The 18,229-nt window shown below is 40.5% G+C and overlaps 1 protein-coding gene across 2 annotated transcripts in view; it reads left to right on the top strand.

Moving 5' to 3' along the window:
- The window catches only part of TMSB15B (thymosin beta 15B), a 28,021-nt gene extending 11,470 nt beyond the window's left edge, over positions 1-16,551 (top strand). The window contains exons 1-3 of one of the 2 annotated variants that reach the window (XM_060086771.1): positions 13,605-13,686; positions 15,125-15,229; positions 16,155-16,551. In XM_060086771.1, coding sequence (XP_059942754.1) covers positions 13,608-13,686; positions 15,125-15,229; positions 16,155-16,192 — 222 coding nt within the window. In that variant the 5' untranslated portion in view covers positions 13,605-13,607 and the 3' untranslated portion in view covers positions 16,193-16,551. Of the gene's footprint in view, positions 1-13,604; positions 13,687-15,124; positions 15,230-16,154 lie in introns of those variants that run through there. The other variant, XM_060086772.1, reaches the window with a different exon arrangement.
- The last annotated feature ends 1,678 nt before the right edge of the window (positions 16,552-18,229 follow it).

The following is an 18,229-nucleotide window of genomic DNA, read 5'->3' on the forward strand; positions in this document are numbered from 1 at the left end:
AAGAGAAGCATTCAGAAGAGAACTGCCAGTTAAAAGAACATTTATAAAGCTATTGTCCATGTAATGACCACCCAAGACAAAAAATGCAACATCTTGATAACCCCCAGCCCTAGTCCTCCTGCACTCCAGGCCCCTCACTGATGACATTCCTCCACCCATCCTAGAGATAACCCCTATCCTGACTATTATGATATCATTTCTTTACTTTTCTTTATAGATTTATCTTCTTGTTACCGGGAGGGGGACACCTTCAAGGGCCCGAGAGTGGGCTCTTGTCTAACACTCAGAAATGAATTGTCCGAGGAGACACACATGCTGACAAAGCAAAAGGCTTTACTGGGGAGGAGCACCTGGGCAGCAGGGTAAGGAAACAGGAGAACTGCTCTGCCACATGGCTCGCAGTCTCAGGGTTTATGGTGGTGGGGTTAGTTTCCAGGTTGTCTCTGGCCAGTCATCTTGCCTGTGCCCATATTTGGTCTGACTCAGGGTCCTTCCTGGTGGCGTGTGCATCTCTCAGCCAAGATGGATTCCAGCGTGAAGGTTTCTGGGAGGTTGGCAGAACATATTATGGGCTGGCATTTCCTCCCTCCTTTTTGCCCCTCCTGAATTCTTCTGGCTGGCTGTAGCTTGTCAGTTCTATGTTCCTTATCAGGACCTCCTGTTGTGAGATAACTCATGCAAGCAGTTATTATCCTGCCTGGCCAGGGAGGGCAGTTTCAGTCAAAGGTTCCCTAACATTCCGTATAAGCATCCCTAAACAGCACAGTTTTATTTTACAGATATTTGAACTGTATATACTTGGAATTGTGACTACTTCTTTCATATTATTTGTGAGATTCATCCATATTGTTGCAGGTAGTTGTAGTTATTTCATTTTTCTAAACTGTGATAAATTTACTTTAAACAGATGTTTTTTTTTTTAGAGAAGTTTAAGGTTCACAGCAAATTTGAGAGGAAGGTATGGGAAAATTCCCATATACGCCCTGCTGCCACAGGTACATAGCCTCACCAATTATCAACATCCCACACCAGAGTGGTACATTTGTTACAACTGACGAATCTATATTGATACGTCATTATCACCCAAAGTCCAGTTTACCTTAGGGTTCACTCTTAGGGCTGTATATTGTATGGGTTTGGACAAATGTACAATGACAGGTATCCACCATTATAGTATCATACAAAGTAGTTTCATTGCCCCCCCCAATCCTCTGTGCTCTGCATATTCTGCCCTCCCGCCCAACCTCTGGCAAACACTGATCTTTTACTATCTCCATAGTTTTGCCTTTTCCAGAATGTCATATAGTTGGAATCATACAGTATGTAGCCTTTTTAGATTGGCATCCTTCACTTAGTAATGTGCATTTAAGGTTGCTCCATGGCTTTTAGTGGCTCATTTCATTTTAGCACTGAATAATAATTCCATCATCAGGATTTATCAGTTTATTTATCCGTTCATCTACCGAAGGACATCTGGATTGCTTCCAAGCTTTGGCAGTTATGAATAAAGCTGTTATAAACATCCGTGTGCAGGTTTCTATGTGGCTGTAAGTTTTAAACTCTTCTGGATAAATGTTAAGGAGCACAATTGCTGGATTGTATAGTAAGTATATGGTATAGTTTGGTAAGAAATTGCCAAACTGCCTTCCAAAGTGGCTGTACCATTTTGCATTAATGAGGTTGAGCATTCTTTCATGTCTTTGCTGGCAATCTGTATATCTTCTTCAGAGAAATGCCTATTTAAGTCTTCTGCCCATTTTGGGATTGGGTTGTTTGTTTTTTTGCTATTGAGCTGCATGAGCTGCTTATAAATTTTGGAGATTAATCCTTTGTCAGTTGCTTCATTTGCAAATATTTTCTCCCATTCTGAGGGTTGTCTTTTGGTCTTGTTTATGGTTCCCTTTGCTGTGCAAAAGCTTTTCAGTTTCATTAGGTCCCATTTGTTTATCTTTGTTTTTATTTCCATGTCTCTAGGAGGTGGGTCAAAAAGGATCTTGCTGTGATGTATATCATAGAGTGTTCTCTGTTTTCCTATGTTTTTCTCTAAGAGTTTTATAGTGTCTGGCCTTACATTTAGGTCTTTAAGCCATTTTATGTTTATTTGTGTGTATGGTGTTAGGAAGTGTTCTAATTTCATTCTTTTACATGTAGCTGTCCAGTTTTCCCAGCACCATTTGTTGAACAGGTTGTCTATTCTCCATTGTATATTCTTGCCTCCTTTATCAAAGATAAGGTGACCATATGTGTGTGCTTTTACCTCTGGGCTTTCTATCCTGTTTCATTGATCTATATTTCTGTTCTTGTACCAGTACCATACAGTCTTGATTACTGTAGCTTTGTAGTATAGTCTGAAGTCAGGGATCCTGATTCCTGCAGCTCGGTTTTTCTTTCTCAAGATTGCTTTGGCTATTCGGGGTCTTTTGTGTTTCCATACAAATTGTGAATTTTTTTGTTCTAGTTCTGTGAAAAATGCCATTGGTAGTTTGATAGGTATTGAATTTAATCGGTAGATTGCTTTAGGTAGTATAGTCATTTTCACGTTGTTGATACTTCTAATCCAAGAAGATGGTACGTCTCTCCATCTGTGTGTACCATCTTTAATTTCTTTCATCAGTGGCTTATAGTTTTCTGTATACAGGTCTTTTGTCTCCTTAGGTAGGTTTATTCCTAGGTATTTTATTCTTTTTGTTGCAATGGTAAATGGGACTGTATCATTAATTTCTCGTTCAGACTTTTTGTTGTTAGAGATAGGAATGCAAGAGATTTCTGTGCATTAATTTTGTATCCTGGTACTTTACGAAATTCATTGAATAGCTCTAGTAGTTTTCTGGTGGCATCTTTAGGATTGTCTCTATATAGTATCATGTTATCTGCAAACAGTGACTGTTTTGCTTCTTTTCCAATTTGGATTCCTTTTATTTCTTTTTCTTCTCTTGAGCATCTTTTCATAAGCCTATCAGACGTTAAGATTTATTATTTTGTAAAGCATTTATTCAATACATCTGCCAATTTTTTTCTATTGGGTAGTGTGCCATTTCAAAATTAATTTGTAGGTGTTATTTATATATTCTAACTTTATTTCTTTGTCCTTTATATGTGTTGCATATATCTTTTCCCACTTTGTCTCTTATTTTTTGGTCATTTCCCTGATGGTTTCTTTCAACAAAGAGAAGTCCTAATTATACTATAGTCAAAGTTATCAATCTTTTTTTCTTTATCCATAGTGCTTTTTGTGTCTTTTCAAAGAAATCCTTCCCTATCCCAACATCATGAGGATATTCTCCTTTATTAACATTTGAAATTTCTATAATTTTGCCTTTTACACTTAGGTCTTTAATATACTTGAATTTAAGTTTTGTATGGAGTGTGAGAATTGACGTCCAATTTCATTATTTTTCCTTACAAATACCCAATTGCCCCGTATCATTTGTTGAAAAATCTCTCCTTTCGCCACTCATTCATAATGCCAACTCTGTCAAATATCATGTGTTCATATATTCTTCGGAATATTTGTGGCCTCTTTGTTCTGTTCCATTTATCTGTTTGTCTAGTCTTGTGCCAATATGGCATTGCCTTAATTACTGTAATGTTGTAATGAGTCTTGCTATCTGATAGGGAAATTCTTCCCACCTCATTTTTGTTCTTCAAGAGTTTCTTAACTGTTCTTATCAATATCTACCAAAATAGTTGCTGAGATTTTATTTTCTACAAAAATTATTGTTGAGATTTTAATTTGAGCAAAAGTAACTGTTGAGTTTTAATGTAAGCAAAAATAATGGTTAAGACTCTAATTTTAATGTTTCTCAAAGTTTCATAATATTTTTCATAGTGTCTAACATATCTTTTGTTGGATTTTTACTAATTGCTGAATTTTAAAAAATTGCTAACAGTAAAGAGGATTCTCAGGAATGAGATTTTAATATGTTTCTTATAGGTAATGCTCTTCTGTTTTGTTTTAAGCAAGAATATACATCTTGTGTTGATAAATCAGCTTATATGTGTTGCTCCCTCATATTGACATAGTCATTATAATATAATATATATTGATTAATATAATATAGTATTATCTATAAAGATGCCAATCATTCATCAAGTTTTCAAAAAGTAAACATTTCACCTTAAACAAATTACTATGTTAATGGAGAAGAACTGTGGGATGGAGCACAAAAAAAGCTCAAGGTGTCTATATCCAACTGCTTACTTGACATTTCCACTGAGATATTTTGTAGGCATTCCAAAGTTAATATGTCAAAGATTGAACTTTCTATTTTCCCCTACCCACCTGAACCTAGTCTTCCCACTTCCAGTGGTATCATCATTTTTTGATACTTTCAACAGAAATAGTCTTAACATATAGGGACCTTGACTCTTTCATTCACCACTGTATTTCCAGTGCCCAGAAGAGTGGCTTGCACCTATTGAGTGGTACTCAATAAATATTTCTAGAATGAATGAATGGTTCCCACCCTGAAGAAATGTTTGATTCAAAATTATTCAATAATACACACAAAGTAGTATATGAAAAAAAAGCTGAGAGAATTCCCTGGCAGTCCAGTAGTTAGGACTCTGTTATCTCACTGCTGAGAGCCCGGGTTTGATCCCTGGTCCGGGAACTAAAATCCCACAAGCTGCGGAGTGTGGCCAAAAAAAAAAAAAAAAGAAAAAGAAAATGCTGAAAGATTTCTGTCCTTTCTTTTCTATTATTAGACCCACAGCCCTTGTTCAGCCCCTTTCTATTTTACACCTGAACAACTGCCACAACTCTTTTTAACAGATCTCTTTACCACCTTCCAATGTGAACAGCTTATAGATAAAATCCAAATGGTTTAACATGACATTCAAGGTTCTCCATGATCTGACACCAGTTTACTGCTTCCACTATATTTTCCCCTACTTAAACATTATGAATCCCAATGTTCCAACCATACAAGACTATTGGGTATTCCCTGAGTGTGCCCTACACTTCCCTTTGTTCTTATTTTTCTCTCTTCACAGAATTCCATTCCTCCCATTTCTTCCCTCACCAAGTGATACCCGTGTATTATAACACAATTCAAATGTCATTTCCTCTCTGCAGGCATCCCCGACTCTCCCAGGTAGAATCGGGTTTAACCTCTTTTCCACTTTCCCCTGGTACTTAGTAACCTTGATGTAGCACTTACAATCATAGAAGTCATGCAATCATGTTAGACTTGGAAGTAATCTTGGTGATCATGTTCCAACTTCCTCATGCTATGGAGGGCCAGAGAGAAAGTCCAGGTCTTTTAATTTGCCTTGCCTCATGATTATTTGTGTACATATTTTATATCCTTTACTTGACAGGTCACTGAGGGCAGAGGAAGGGTCTTATTCATCTTTTTGTTCTTCATTATATCGAATACAATCTATTACACATTGTGGATATACAATAAGTGTGTTTTGATTGACTTGAGAATTAATACCAGAGGGGTGGATAAAATAGAGTTACCATTCATAACAGTTAATGTATACTGAGTGCATACTCTGTACCAGGTACTATACTAAAGCTTTACAAGAATTACCTAATCTATCACACAATCCTGTGAGATAAGCACTATTACTAGTTTTCATTTGCCCAAGATCTCATAGTCAGTAAGTTATAGAGCCTGGGCCTGAATCCAAATTTATCTGATTCTAAATCTTCTGCTTTTAATCAGTGTGTTACAATGTAAAGCAACAGGTGGGAACTCAAATATTATGAATTTGGGAAAGCGTTAACGGATAAGAGGCTAGTTCCTATCCCCTCGAGGACTAAACATCTGGGTTCAGAAAAATAGCATGGGGCTAAATTGTGGATGACTTTGAATGCCAGGCATGGTATGAGAAGTCATCTCCCTTCCCCTGCTTTCCATCTGTACCAGTCTAGATGCTGATTACCTTGTGAGACCCAACTCAAATACACCATATGGTATGAGAACTTCTATAATCCTCCAAATCACATTGAATTGCCCCTACTTCCATAGTACTTTGTTTATATCTCTGCTATCATGCATCATATAACTTTCTTAATGGTAATAGTCTGTGGATGTTTTGGTCTTCTTCACATTTTATAAACTCCTTGAGAGCAGGTACCCTGTTTTATTGATGGTTAAATGCCTCTCACTCCTTATTTAGCAACTGATACATAGTAGTTGTTCAATAAATGTGCATTGAACTAAATATTTCTTTGGAAGAATACAGACATAAATAAGTCATGGTTTCTGCTCTCAAGAGAAGCCAACAGTCTGTTGAGGGAAAAATACATTATTCCATATGAATAGCTAAACTAGTGATGTTTGAAAAGGATGTAGAATTCAACAACCAGTTAGAAAATTCAGTAGAAAAAATAACCCATTCACAGTAGCCCCCAAATCTATAAGGCAGCTAAAAAGATAGCTAACAAATATGAACAAGCCATTACACATAAAAGTATAAAATTGTACTAAAGGACATTTAAAAATATCTGAAAGTGAAGAAATATACTTGTCAAGACCTGCACAGGGTCTGGGATTTTGCCTATGTACAAACTAAGACATCAGCCTGCCCTAGTTTCGTGGATTCTGGCATAAGACATGAGACTCTTGGGTGAGAGACAAAGGACTTTATTACTGACAACAACAGCAGTAACCAGAGCTTCATGTTGGTTTGCATCTGTTCCTAATGCTCCACCAAGTCTCACAAGGATGATGTAAAGGACTCATGATAGATGGCTGCACACATAGTGGATTGCATTACAGGAGAGGAACAATGAGTTTGGAAGCTCCACGGATTTTATGGAAAATAGAAACAAGCCTTCTCTTTGTCTGTGGGGAGATACTTCTTCATCATTTATTGCAAACATGACCCTGAGAAATGGCTCAGATAAACAGTCTTCAGGGACTTGCATTTTTGGCATACTCAGCAAGAAGATGCAGGGATGCTCAGGGCCCATGGTGGATTGGGTCTCCCAACAATACTGCATTTATGCATGGGAAGACTTCATGTCAATAAGTTAGCAATTCATCTCAAATTAATCCATAAGTCCAATAACGTTCCAATCAAAACATTAACAGGCCCATTTTTGTGGAACTTGACAATCCGTTACAAAATTGGAAATGGCATATACAGGAAATTGATTTATGAAGGATGTGGCACTGCAAAGGAGTGGAAAAAGGATGGATAATTGATGGATAAAGGATGGTCTTGATCTGTGGGCTGTTTATATGGGTGTCTTCATTTTGTGAACATTCATCAAGATGCACACTTAAGATATGTCCATTTTTCTGTATGTATTTTATACTTAAGTAAAACATTTTCAATACCTGCCTAATAGGATACTTTCCCACCAGTAGAGTTGCATGTTCACCAAAAGTTGTTCTTTCCTTAAACAGGTTTATTCCAATTACACTTGTTGTAAACCAAATAGGAATGGTTTGTAAACCAAACCAACAAAATAGGATTGCAGAAAATAATTTTGCAAAATATGCTACAGACAAATAATTAGAATATAGAATATGTTAAGCACCCATAAGAAGCAATATTAAGAGGACAAACAAAAGAAAAATGGGTAAAAGTTATCAAAAGGTAATTCACAGAAGAAGAAATGAGTTTGGCCAGAAAACCTATAAAAAGTGCTCATGTCATGAAATAATCTGGGAAAGGCAGATTCAAACACTAGGGAAATGCTCATTTTCACCTGTTAGATTGGTAAAAAGAAATTTAAAAATACTTATCTGCAAGAATGTGGGGGAAATGGGGACTCTTCTATAGCTGATATGTGTGTAAATTGGTGCAATCACTATGACAAGCTATTTGGCAATGTCCAGTGAGGTTGAAGATCAACATACTCCGTCATTTAGCAATTCCACTTCTAGGAAACACACTTATAGAGTAATAGGAGGCTATAACAAGAATATGAATTGAAGCACTGTTTCTAATAGAAAAAAAGGAAGCAACCCAAATGTCCACAAGAATGGAAATGCATAAGGAAACTATTCATATAATGGAATATTATATACCAGTTAAAATTGATGTACATATGTTATAGCATGAACATGGATAAATCTAAAAAGCATAATGGGTGAAAAAATCAAGTTGTAGATGATTACACACAGTGTGATATAATTTACCATGAAGCAAGAATCATGAGAAAACAATTCACTTAACAAATCTTCATTTTGTGCACAATTCTAGGTACTTAAAATCAGTGAACAAAACAGAGGTCTTGACCTCATGGACTTTACATTTCAATGGGGGAAGACTGAAATAAAGCAATAAGCATAGCAAGTAAATAAGTTGTATAGTGCATTAGAGAATGATGAAAGCAGAGCAGGGTAAGACAGATAGAATAGGGATGGGCAGGTTGCAGTATTAAATAGGGTAGTTCAGATAGTCTTCATTGAAATGGTGAGATTTGAGCCTTGAAGGAAGTGAGAGAATTTAAATAAATGGATAACTTGGAAAAGAGCACTCCAAAGGCCCTATGGCAACAGTGAGCTTGGCTTTTCTGTGGAACTGTAAGGAGGCCACAGATGGGACAGAGTGAATGAGGAAGAGAGCAGATGGGGAGGTTAGAGATATAATGGAGAGACAGAAAATGTAGGGCTTTCGTAGGGACTTTGCTTCTCACTCTGAATGGAACTGGCTATCTTTTCAGGATTTTGAGCAGAGAAGTACAAGGATTTCATTTATATTGAAAAATGATCACTTAATTTCTTTGTGTAGGGAATAAACCATAGAGGATCAAGAATGAAAACAGAGATATCTCTTAGAAGGCTATTTTAGTTATTCAGATGAGAGATGAGGGTATATTAGACCTTATATGTAGCAATGGTGATGGTAAGAAATGATTGGATTTTGGGTACACTCTGAATTAGAACCAAAATGATTTCCTGATGGGTTGGATGTACAGTGGGAGAGAAAGGGAGGAATTGAAGATAATGTCAAGATTTTTGGCCTGAGCATATGGACTGATATGATTGCCATCAATTGAGATGGGGCTGGCTGTAGGAGAAGCAGGTTTGGGGGAAAATGATTAGGAATTCAATCTGGGACATTTTGAGTTTGAGATGTCTATTAGACATCTGAGTGGAGGTGCTGAGTAGGCAGCAATACAGATCTGGTCTGCAGACTTGAATTTAAGAGTTATCAGTATAGAAAGTGTTTTACAGCATAGGACTGGAAGAGATCACCAAGGGAGTGTAGATAGAAATGAGAAGAACAGGGACCAAGCCCGGGGGCACTCCCATTTTAAGAGGTTGGGAAGGAGAAGAGGAACCAGTAAAGGTCACTGAGAAGAAGCAGCCAGTGAGGTCAGAGGAAGCCAGGAGAATGTGGGGTCCTGGAAGCCAACTGAAGACAGTGAACTGAGGAGGAGGGGCTCATCAGCTGTGCCAAATGCTGCTGATAGGTCCAGTAAGGACTAAGAATTGACCACTGGATTGATCAATGTAGAAATTAGTCATGACCTTGAGAATGGCAATTTCAGTGGAGTGGTGGAGGTGTACCTCTGATTGGAATGTGTTCAGATGAGAATAGGAAGGAGGAGAAAAATTGGAATCAGTGAATAGAGACAGCTATCACAAAGGGGTGAAGGAGTAGTCCAAGTGGATATCTGAGGGAAGAACGTTCCTGACAGATGGAATGGACATTGAAAAGGCTGTAGGCAAAAGTGACTGTGACTTTTTTGAGAAACAGCAGAGAGACCATGGTTGGGGCAGAGTGAGTGAGGTGGAGAGCAGGCAGAGAGGGTAGGGGGCTATGGAAGGAAAATTGTCTGGGGCTCCCTCCTGACACCAGATTGATGTAGGTAGAAAGCCTAGGGGAATGTGGTCTTAGACCAGGAACTGGTTCAAAAGATGCCTTCAAATATTCGTGTTCAAATATTGCACGTGGAGGTGTATATTACATACATCTGTAAAGAAAAATGTGCCTCAAAGGGCAGCAAAGAAATAGGATGCTAGCAGTTGCAGAAGTGGAGTTAAGAGAATATATATATATTCCATATATAATGATGAGAATGTATTTACGTGAAGATAAGAAATAACAGCATGATGGTATCCTGATAGAAACGACCTAGTAGAGAGCACAACATTGATGGTGGTGATAAAGGGGCGAGAGATTGTAGTGATATTGTTGAACTGGTGTGAGAGAAAGAGATCTAAAGACCTTCCTCAATTTATGATGGAGCTACATCTGGATAAACCCATTGTAAATTGAAAATATTATAAGTCGAAAATGCATTAAATACAACTAACCTACCCAACATCATAGCTTAGCCTAACCTGCCTGAAACGTGCTCAGAACACTTACATTGATTAGCCTACATTTGGGCAAAATCATCTAACACAAAACCTCTTTTATAATAAAATGTTGAATATCTCATGTAATTTACTGAATATTGTACTGAAAGTGAAAAACAGAATAGTTGAATGGGTACAGAATGATTGGAAGTATATCAGTATGAATTGTTTACCCCATAATCGTGTGGCTGACTGGGAGCTGAAGCTCTCTGCTGCTGCCCAGCATCACGAGAGAGTATCGTACCACATATTGATAGCCCGGGGAAAGTTCAAAATTCAGAAGTTTGTGGTTGTGTATTTTCCTCTAGCCAGGTTTAGCTGTGTGAGTTCAGGCTCCTTGAGGTGTATTTGGACTTAGCTAGAGTTATGATTTTGCCAGGGAAGGAAACAAAGTGAGAGAGGGGCAGGAGACTGGAGGGTATATGTCAATGAGTGATTATAAAGACTGAGCATGACATTTGAGCTAGGGAAGAAGGGGAGAGAAAACAATAAGGGACCGAGAGATGGTGAAATCTGGCAAAACCAATGGACTGGAGATTTTTGTGAGGTTAAAGGATAGTGGGTTCTGGGCTTCCCTGGTGGCGCAGTGGTTGAGAGTCCGCCTGCCGATGCAGGGGACACGGGTTCGTGCCCTGGTCCGGGAAGATCCCACATGCCGCGGAGCAGCTGGGCCCGTGAGCCATGGCCACTGAGCCTGCGCATCCGGAGCCTGTGCTCCGCAATGGAAGAGGCCACAACAGTGAGAGTCCCACGTACCACACACACACACACAAAAAAGGATAGTGGGGTCTGGGTACCAAAGGGAATGAGCTGGAAAAAGAGGAGGTGATGGTCATAAAGAGGGATGTTTGAAATTGAGATTATGCAGGGATTGCTGTAATTGCTGTGACAAGGCCTAGGGTATGGCCATGCAAATGAGTAGCTGAGTTGGGGTTAAGGTCAATGTCATGAAGGAGAAATGAAGGAGCCAGTGTACCAGAATGATCATTCTTGAGCTCACCAGGAATTAAGACAGGACTACTACTGTTGGGAATGACATAATTCCGGGAGCTAAAATCTTTGAGAAATAAGGGAGAGGAGCACTGAGGTTTGGTAGATGATGGCAATGAAGTCTAGTTGGTGACACAAGCTGTCAAAAGCTGGAGGTTTTCAGGGATGTGGGAGAGGAATGCTCTAAAGGCAGCAGTGAGAAGCAAGGAAGACATTTACCGGAGCTTCAGGCTCTGTGGTACAAAGGTGATGGGAGAGAAAAATCATCTACTTCTCTTGAGTGGGGTTCAGGGGACACATAGTCCTCAGGGAAGAACCTGGTTTCTGTTAAGGCAAGACAATGAAAGTCACATTCAGAGAAGAGGGTGGTGATATGGAGGAATTATTGAGGTTGCATTGTGTTTTAGGAGTAAGGAAGGGGTGTGAGAAGTGAGCTAAAGAGAGAATGGGGTCACAGCCTTATGGAAGTTAGAATGTGGGAGTTGAGGGGTATCGCGGGGATATGGGGGTTCTTGTGGTGACTGACACAAGTGGGGTTGGACATTGATGAGATGAGTTCTGATGGATTTGAGGCAGATAGATTCAAGATAGACTTTGAAGTTTCGGCTAGCGGTGGGGAGGTGAGTGTCTGAGGCTTGCTGTCAACCCCAAGGGATATGGAAATTCAGTCTTACACCTGGAGCACTGGTCCACAGAACGCTCCATGTTGCTCCTGGAAACACATAAATCTGTAGTGAAAGAAAAATGGGCTAGAAACTATATATCATGTTCAGGATAGGAGTAACCCTGGGGAAGTGGGAGGGGAATGGAAATGGGGTGAAGGTCAAGGAAACCTCAATTTTTCGGTAATGTTTTTATTCCTTAAAAAAAAGACAAAGTAGGGCTTCCCTGGTGGCACAGTGGTTGAGAGTCCGCCTGCCGATGCAGGGGACACGGGTTCGTGCCCCGGTCCGGGAGGATCCCACATGCCGCGGAGCAGCTGGGTCTGTGAGCCATGGCCGCTGGGCCTGCGTGTCCGGAGCCTGTGCTCTGCAACGGGAGAGGCCACAACAGTGAGAGGCCCACATAACGCAAAAAAAAAAAAGACAAAGTAAATATACCTAAATATAACAGCATCCAAATCTGAGTGGTGGAAATCCTGGTGTTTGTTATATTTAATGCCTGGAACGTTGTAGCTACTCAATGAATATTATTTGTTGAATGAGCGTGCCTTTCTGCATTAACAGTTCCTCCAATGAACATACAAAACTCTCAAGTTAGCACATCGTGCTACAAGAGCATAGAAAAGAAAATGGAGAGAGCTGGGGAAGGCCTGAGAAATGCTTCAGGAGAGAGTAATTGCTGATCTATGTAGATCTCTACCACCATACATGAGCCTTATGGAAAATATGGCATGCAAGCTAAAGACATAGTCCTATCTCCATTTTACCTTAATGCTCTAAGGTTCTGGGTGAGTATCCAGAAAATGACCTTGAATATTTAGTTTTTTCAAGTACCTACTGGAGTCTCCTTTTTGTCTCCCAACATAGACACTGGGTGGTGCTGCTGTCCAAAAATTCTGCTCTATCCTGGATTTATTACTTCAAACTAAAGACAGGTATTTATCTAAGTGTCTACTGTAGACCAAGCAAGGTGCTCGGGATTAGAGATATATAGATGAATAGCCTCAGCAGATTCTCCTCTGATTACATTGCTACCATGTTCAGTGGCTGAAAAATTAGAAAATGTGACTTTTACATAGGAGCGTACCACTGTCACAGAAATGCCCAGTTGTGGGAGTGAATGATCCTGAACTACCCACCCTTTCCATGAGCGTCCCTCCTCCAACACCTGGCCAAGGATCAGAACAGACATTGAGCATCACTCGTTGTCACCGCATACTTAGGGTCCTTTGAATATAAAAAGCCAAGAGTACCTGATTACGGCTCCTTCAGCTTGGATCTCGGAGTTTTGGACGTTCAAAGCTAACTGGGTAAAATGTGTCTGCTTATTGTAGAGGCCACTATTATCGTGGAGGAGTGAGTGTACTTGGGAGGAAGGGAAGTGGACCCTCAGGATGAAAGTAGTGGGAGAAGGCGGGCAGGTAGGCCAGCCACTGATCCCTTGGGGAATCAGTGGGCTTGGATGTGGTCTGGATAGGCGGATCTGGTATGACACTATCAACACCCAGTTGCAAGGGTGAGGTCCTGAGTAGAGAGGAGACAGTAGACTGAGGTCAGCAAGTCTAAAGAGGTGGGAGGGGCGAGGAGGCGGGTCTAGGATCCCTTGGGCAATCCGAGAGGACTGGGGCGGGGTCTGGGGGTGGAGCCTGTCACGTAGCTTATAACTGCGGGGTTTCGCATGGGAAGGCTAACCTCGTCCTGTGTACCAAGCAGTCTCAGTTCAGCGGTCTACCTTTCCCTGGTCTCCGAGCCTTCGGGTGAGGACGTGCGGCCCCGCCAGAGCCAGAGGACTGTGGGGACGGGAGGGCGTGGCGGCCTCGGGGCTGGCGTATCGGGCCTGCTGGAATTGGAGGGGCGGGGGTTGGGACGGGCGATTCGTATCTGCGCCTCCTGGCGAGTCCGCGCCTTTGTTTTCACAGCGCCTCCTTCTGCGTGCAATGCGGAATCCTCCCTGGGTCTGTCCCTGGAAGGTCCGAGGGGGGAGCCCCCAGAGCGGCCAGTCCGCTGTGGCTGCAAGTCCGAGGCTGAGGGGATGAGGAGTGTGGGGCTCGGAATGGGCCCTCTGGGGCTGGCCCTTCGCTCTCTCCTTCCCGTGGCTGTTAGGTTGGACTGGGCTCCCGACAATGATGATATTTATTTTGAAATGTAAGCAGATTGCTGCTAACAAACTGGTCTATGAACCCAGCCCTGTTATTATTATTTGAAGTCCCTGTTTCCCCCCTCTGATCGCTTGTCAAAGGATGGTCTTAGGGTGACCTCGACGGAAGGGAGGCATTCTGGGGACGTCTGGCTGCTTGGGGGCCTCTCAATGCTTGTCCGGGCACTAGACGTGTCTTACCCCACCAGGGTGGGGCCAGGCACGCGCAGGAGAGCTCTGCTTTCCGGGCTCAGGGGTCTCCTATTGTCTCTTCTGGACAAACCCCGAATGATCACATGGCACCTCATCTCCTAGCCTCATCTACTACCCTCTCCTCTTGAGGGGAAAATATGGTAAAATAAAAATGAACTCTAGTTTATCCCATTCTGCTGAAGTTCTTGGTTTGATCATAATTAGCTGTGCCGTCTTACAGCGTTTACAAACCAGTGCCATAAGGAGTTATTGTGAGACATGTAATTAGTTATGACTGGATTTAATCCCTCCTCTTATTGTAGCCCCTTAATCTACTGTCTTTGGGCAGATGAAATGGAAAGAAACTAGTCCAATTTGTGCTACCCCTTTTTGTGTGCTGCTTCCTAACCCCCAAGAAAAATGCCCCCCTCTCATAGTAATTGAATACAAAGTGAACGTGCTCAAATACTGCTATCTCCTTACAAATTAATTAGCTGGTTAAACCCAGTCCTTATTTTTTCTTCTATCCCTATCTGTTCATGTGTTTCTATCACCTCCATTTTACTTTTGCTGTGACTTTAAAAGTCAGACATATTGGCTCCCGGTTTCTAGTACATCTTGGTTTCTAGTGCATCCTGATCCAATGGCATTTACTGTCTATCCGAAATGGGGTAATGATGTGGGGTAATAAAAAGTATTCTAATAAAAATATGACTTTTCTAAGATCTGTTGCTGTTTTCCTATTGAAAATCAGCAGGTAAAATACACATTGATATTAAATGTGAGAATTTTGGCTGTTATTACTTAGTGTGATAATAGTTCTACCAGATAAGTTTTTTTAATGGTTTTCTTTTTTGGTCTTTTAGTCAAGATGAGTGATAAGCCAGACTTGTCTGAAGTGGAGAAGTTTGACAAGTCAAAACTGAAGAAAACTAACACTAAAGAAAAAAACACTCTTCCCTCAAAGGAAAGTAAGTCATGGGGACTTTCTGAGACAAACAGTGGTGAAAATTAATAGGTTCAGTAAATAAACTCTTCTAGTAAATTTTACCACAAAGGAAGCAATAGCCAGAGTACGAATTATTTAATGTATAACATTAAAAAATATCAAATAATTGCCTTTTTTACTTTGCTTATATAAGTAGTTCTCACAAAATAGGCCCCAGTAGTAATGAGGGAATTTTAAAAAGCTGGCTTTTTGTGGAAAACTACTAAAACCCACATTGAAACCAATCTTGGAATATTGGACATAGCATTAGAAACATCTTAGTTTTGTCCGATTTTTGTTATTTGGCATCTTTTTGCATCTAGCTATTTGGGTCTTTGATCTCATCCCTAATGAGTCATGCAAACTGTGGTTTTGGCCTTCTCTACCTGATGACAAGATGAGGTGAGCTAATCAGTTTAGATATAGGGTATACTCAAGTCTCCCAGGGATCAAGGGATCAATTTTGCCCTCCCCACTTACAGCCTGCAGGAGAAACCCCAAGCCAAGGGAAACGTTTTGTCATGTAGCATTATTTGAAAGTTCCAAAGTTAGTCAAAATTGTCTGAAATGGCATAACTTCCTAATCGTATAGTGATAGATAAATCTGAAGAAAGTGCTTCACTTGCCCCCCAGTCTCAGAGTGATCTATGGTAAATATGGCAACAGCATAAATCTACCTCTCAAATGGGGAAAAAGAAACACACAGTTGAGTCTAACAAATGTTCAGCTCATTAATTTGCACACACACATACCTGACTGAGGATTTGTGTGTAGTGCCTTGGCATTCTAAATTTAAAGAAGGTATGGCAGCCTCCAATGACTTGGCAAAGAGTTCTTTTGGAAGAAACTGAACTTAATCTTAGGTAAATACCCTCTTAATGATTTTTTTGTGTTTATTTTTTCCCCAGCTATCCAGCAGGAGAAAGAGTGTGGTCAAACATCGTAAAATGGGGATCTCCTTGCAAGAGCAAATTTCAACATTGCTTGAGTGTCTTGTTTTTGGTAAAACGTTGTAGAGATTTTAGGCATCTTCTGATGTCTTCTCACCCATAATCCCTGGCTAAGAGGTCAGGGGTAGCCTTCGTTCCCTGACATTCACTTTAAAACTTCCATTGGTGCGTAAATTCCAGCTGGCAGATGCTGTCAATAATCTAACCGTGGATGACCTTTGTGCTTATAGTCTTTGCACCCCCTACCAGATAAGCCACTTTTAACTTTCTACAATTGTTCCCTCTATTGCTTTATAATCTCATGAAGTTGCATGCTTTTGCATCTTCTCACAGTTTATTTTCATTTGTAATGGAGCCATAAAATAATAAATATAATCAGTATGTTTATAATAGGCTCCTGTGGTTCATTCCTGGTGGTCTTCTAAGGAATGAAAGTACACAAGGGTACTTTTCAGCCAAAAAAAAATGGGTGCAGGAAAGCTGCTTCAGCAGATTTGGCACATGGGAAAGGCCCTCCTCTGTCTGATCTGGACAGAGGAGGGCCTTTGGGGATTGTGTGGGTGAACCACACTGACTCCATTTTGTCGGCTCCATCTTAGTACACACTGTCCTAACTCCTCCCCTTTCCACGTGACTGAGCTTTAGCCTAATTTACAAGGAGTGAGTCCAAGCCAGATGAGTTCCCTATCAACTTTTACCCTTGCCTTCATCTGATATGAAACCTGGAAGAGTGCCTTTTGCTGACATAGATGGTTAATGGTCATGAGACCCCTGGGGAGAGGAAAAAACTCCTATTCCAGTTGGTGCAGACATGCTTCTCTGTTGGTAGTCAGATTCTACTTTTAGCTTTGGTCCCTTTAAATTCCCCTGTACCCTTTTTGGCAGTGCAGTGTGCAGTGCAGCTGTGAATGCCTCTGAATTATCTGTCTGCCCTATCTATCATGCCTGTATGTAAGTTACCCACAGGAAACTTCATAATTGCACTTTATGGAGCTGCTCGCTTCATTTTTCAGTCTCAAAGTTCCGTCTCAGTTTGCAGGATATTATTCAGTATGTCTGCCTCCCAACAGGGATGCTAAGTGCTTTTTCCTTAGAGTTGGAATCATAGACATAGAGAACCTTGGGAGAAGAAGTCACGTGGACTAGCTCCCTTATCTCAGAAATGAGGAAATTAAAACACAGGGTCTGATTTAATCTTCTAAGGTGTATAAGGGCTGGCATTTTAGCTGGACTCTTCTTGCTTTTTGGAAAGTGCTTTTCAACTAAAGTTAGGGGACACCCAAGGTTGGGGTTGGATGGGGAAAGGGGCAAGAGACACTTGCTAACCCATACTGTGCTAAGCATATCACATCTTCTATCGAGCATAAACTCAGACATTTAATAACCTCTAATGACCTACAGTACTGAACCTCTGGTTTCATTCTTGTCGTGAACAGAATTCACTGTCTTATGAACCAAGTATTTTTGGTGTTTGTGGTGAGCATAAGTGCTATGGACTGAATTGTCTCCCTTCAAAAAATTTCATATGCTGAAGCCCTAACCCCAAATGTGACTGATCTGGAGATAGTGTATTTAGGTAATTAAGGTTAATTGAGACCATAAGGGAGGGGCCATAATCAGATAGTACTGTGGCCATAAAAGAATAGGAAGAGATACCACATCACTCTCTCCCCAACATGAAGGTGTCTACTTGCAAGCCAGGAAGAGAGTTTTCACCAGAAAATGACCCTGCTGGATCTTGATTTTGGGACTTCTATCCTCCAGAACTGTGAGAAAATTAATTTCTGTCATTTAATCCACCTGGTCTACAGTATTTTGTTATGGCAAGCCTAGCTGGCTAATATAATAAGGAATACATATAAATAGATGAGTCCAGGTCACTGCCTTAAAACAATACTTTTTTCACTTGAAATTTATAAGAACCAATCACCTGTAATCCCACAAATTACACATTAACCTTTGAGTGTATAACCATCCTGACTGTAGTCTATTAATATTCATATATTTTCTGACTAAAAGGGATTATGCTGTCC

Source organism: Mesoplodon densirostris, chromosome X (assembly GCF_025265405.1).
Source record: "Mesoplodon densirostris isolate mMesDen1 chromosome X, mMesDen1 primary haplotype, whole genome shotgun sequence".
Lineage (NCBI taxonomy): Eukaryota > Metazoa > Chordata > Mammalia > Artiodactyla > Ziphiidae > Mesoplodon > Mesoplodon densirostris.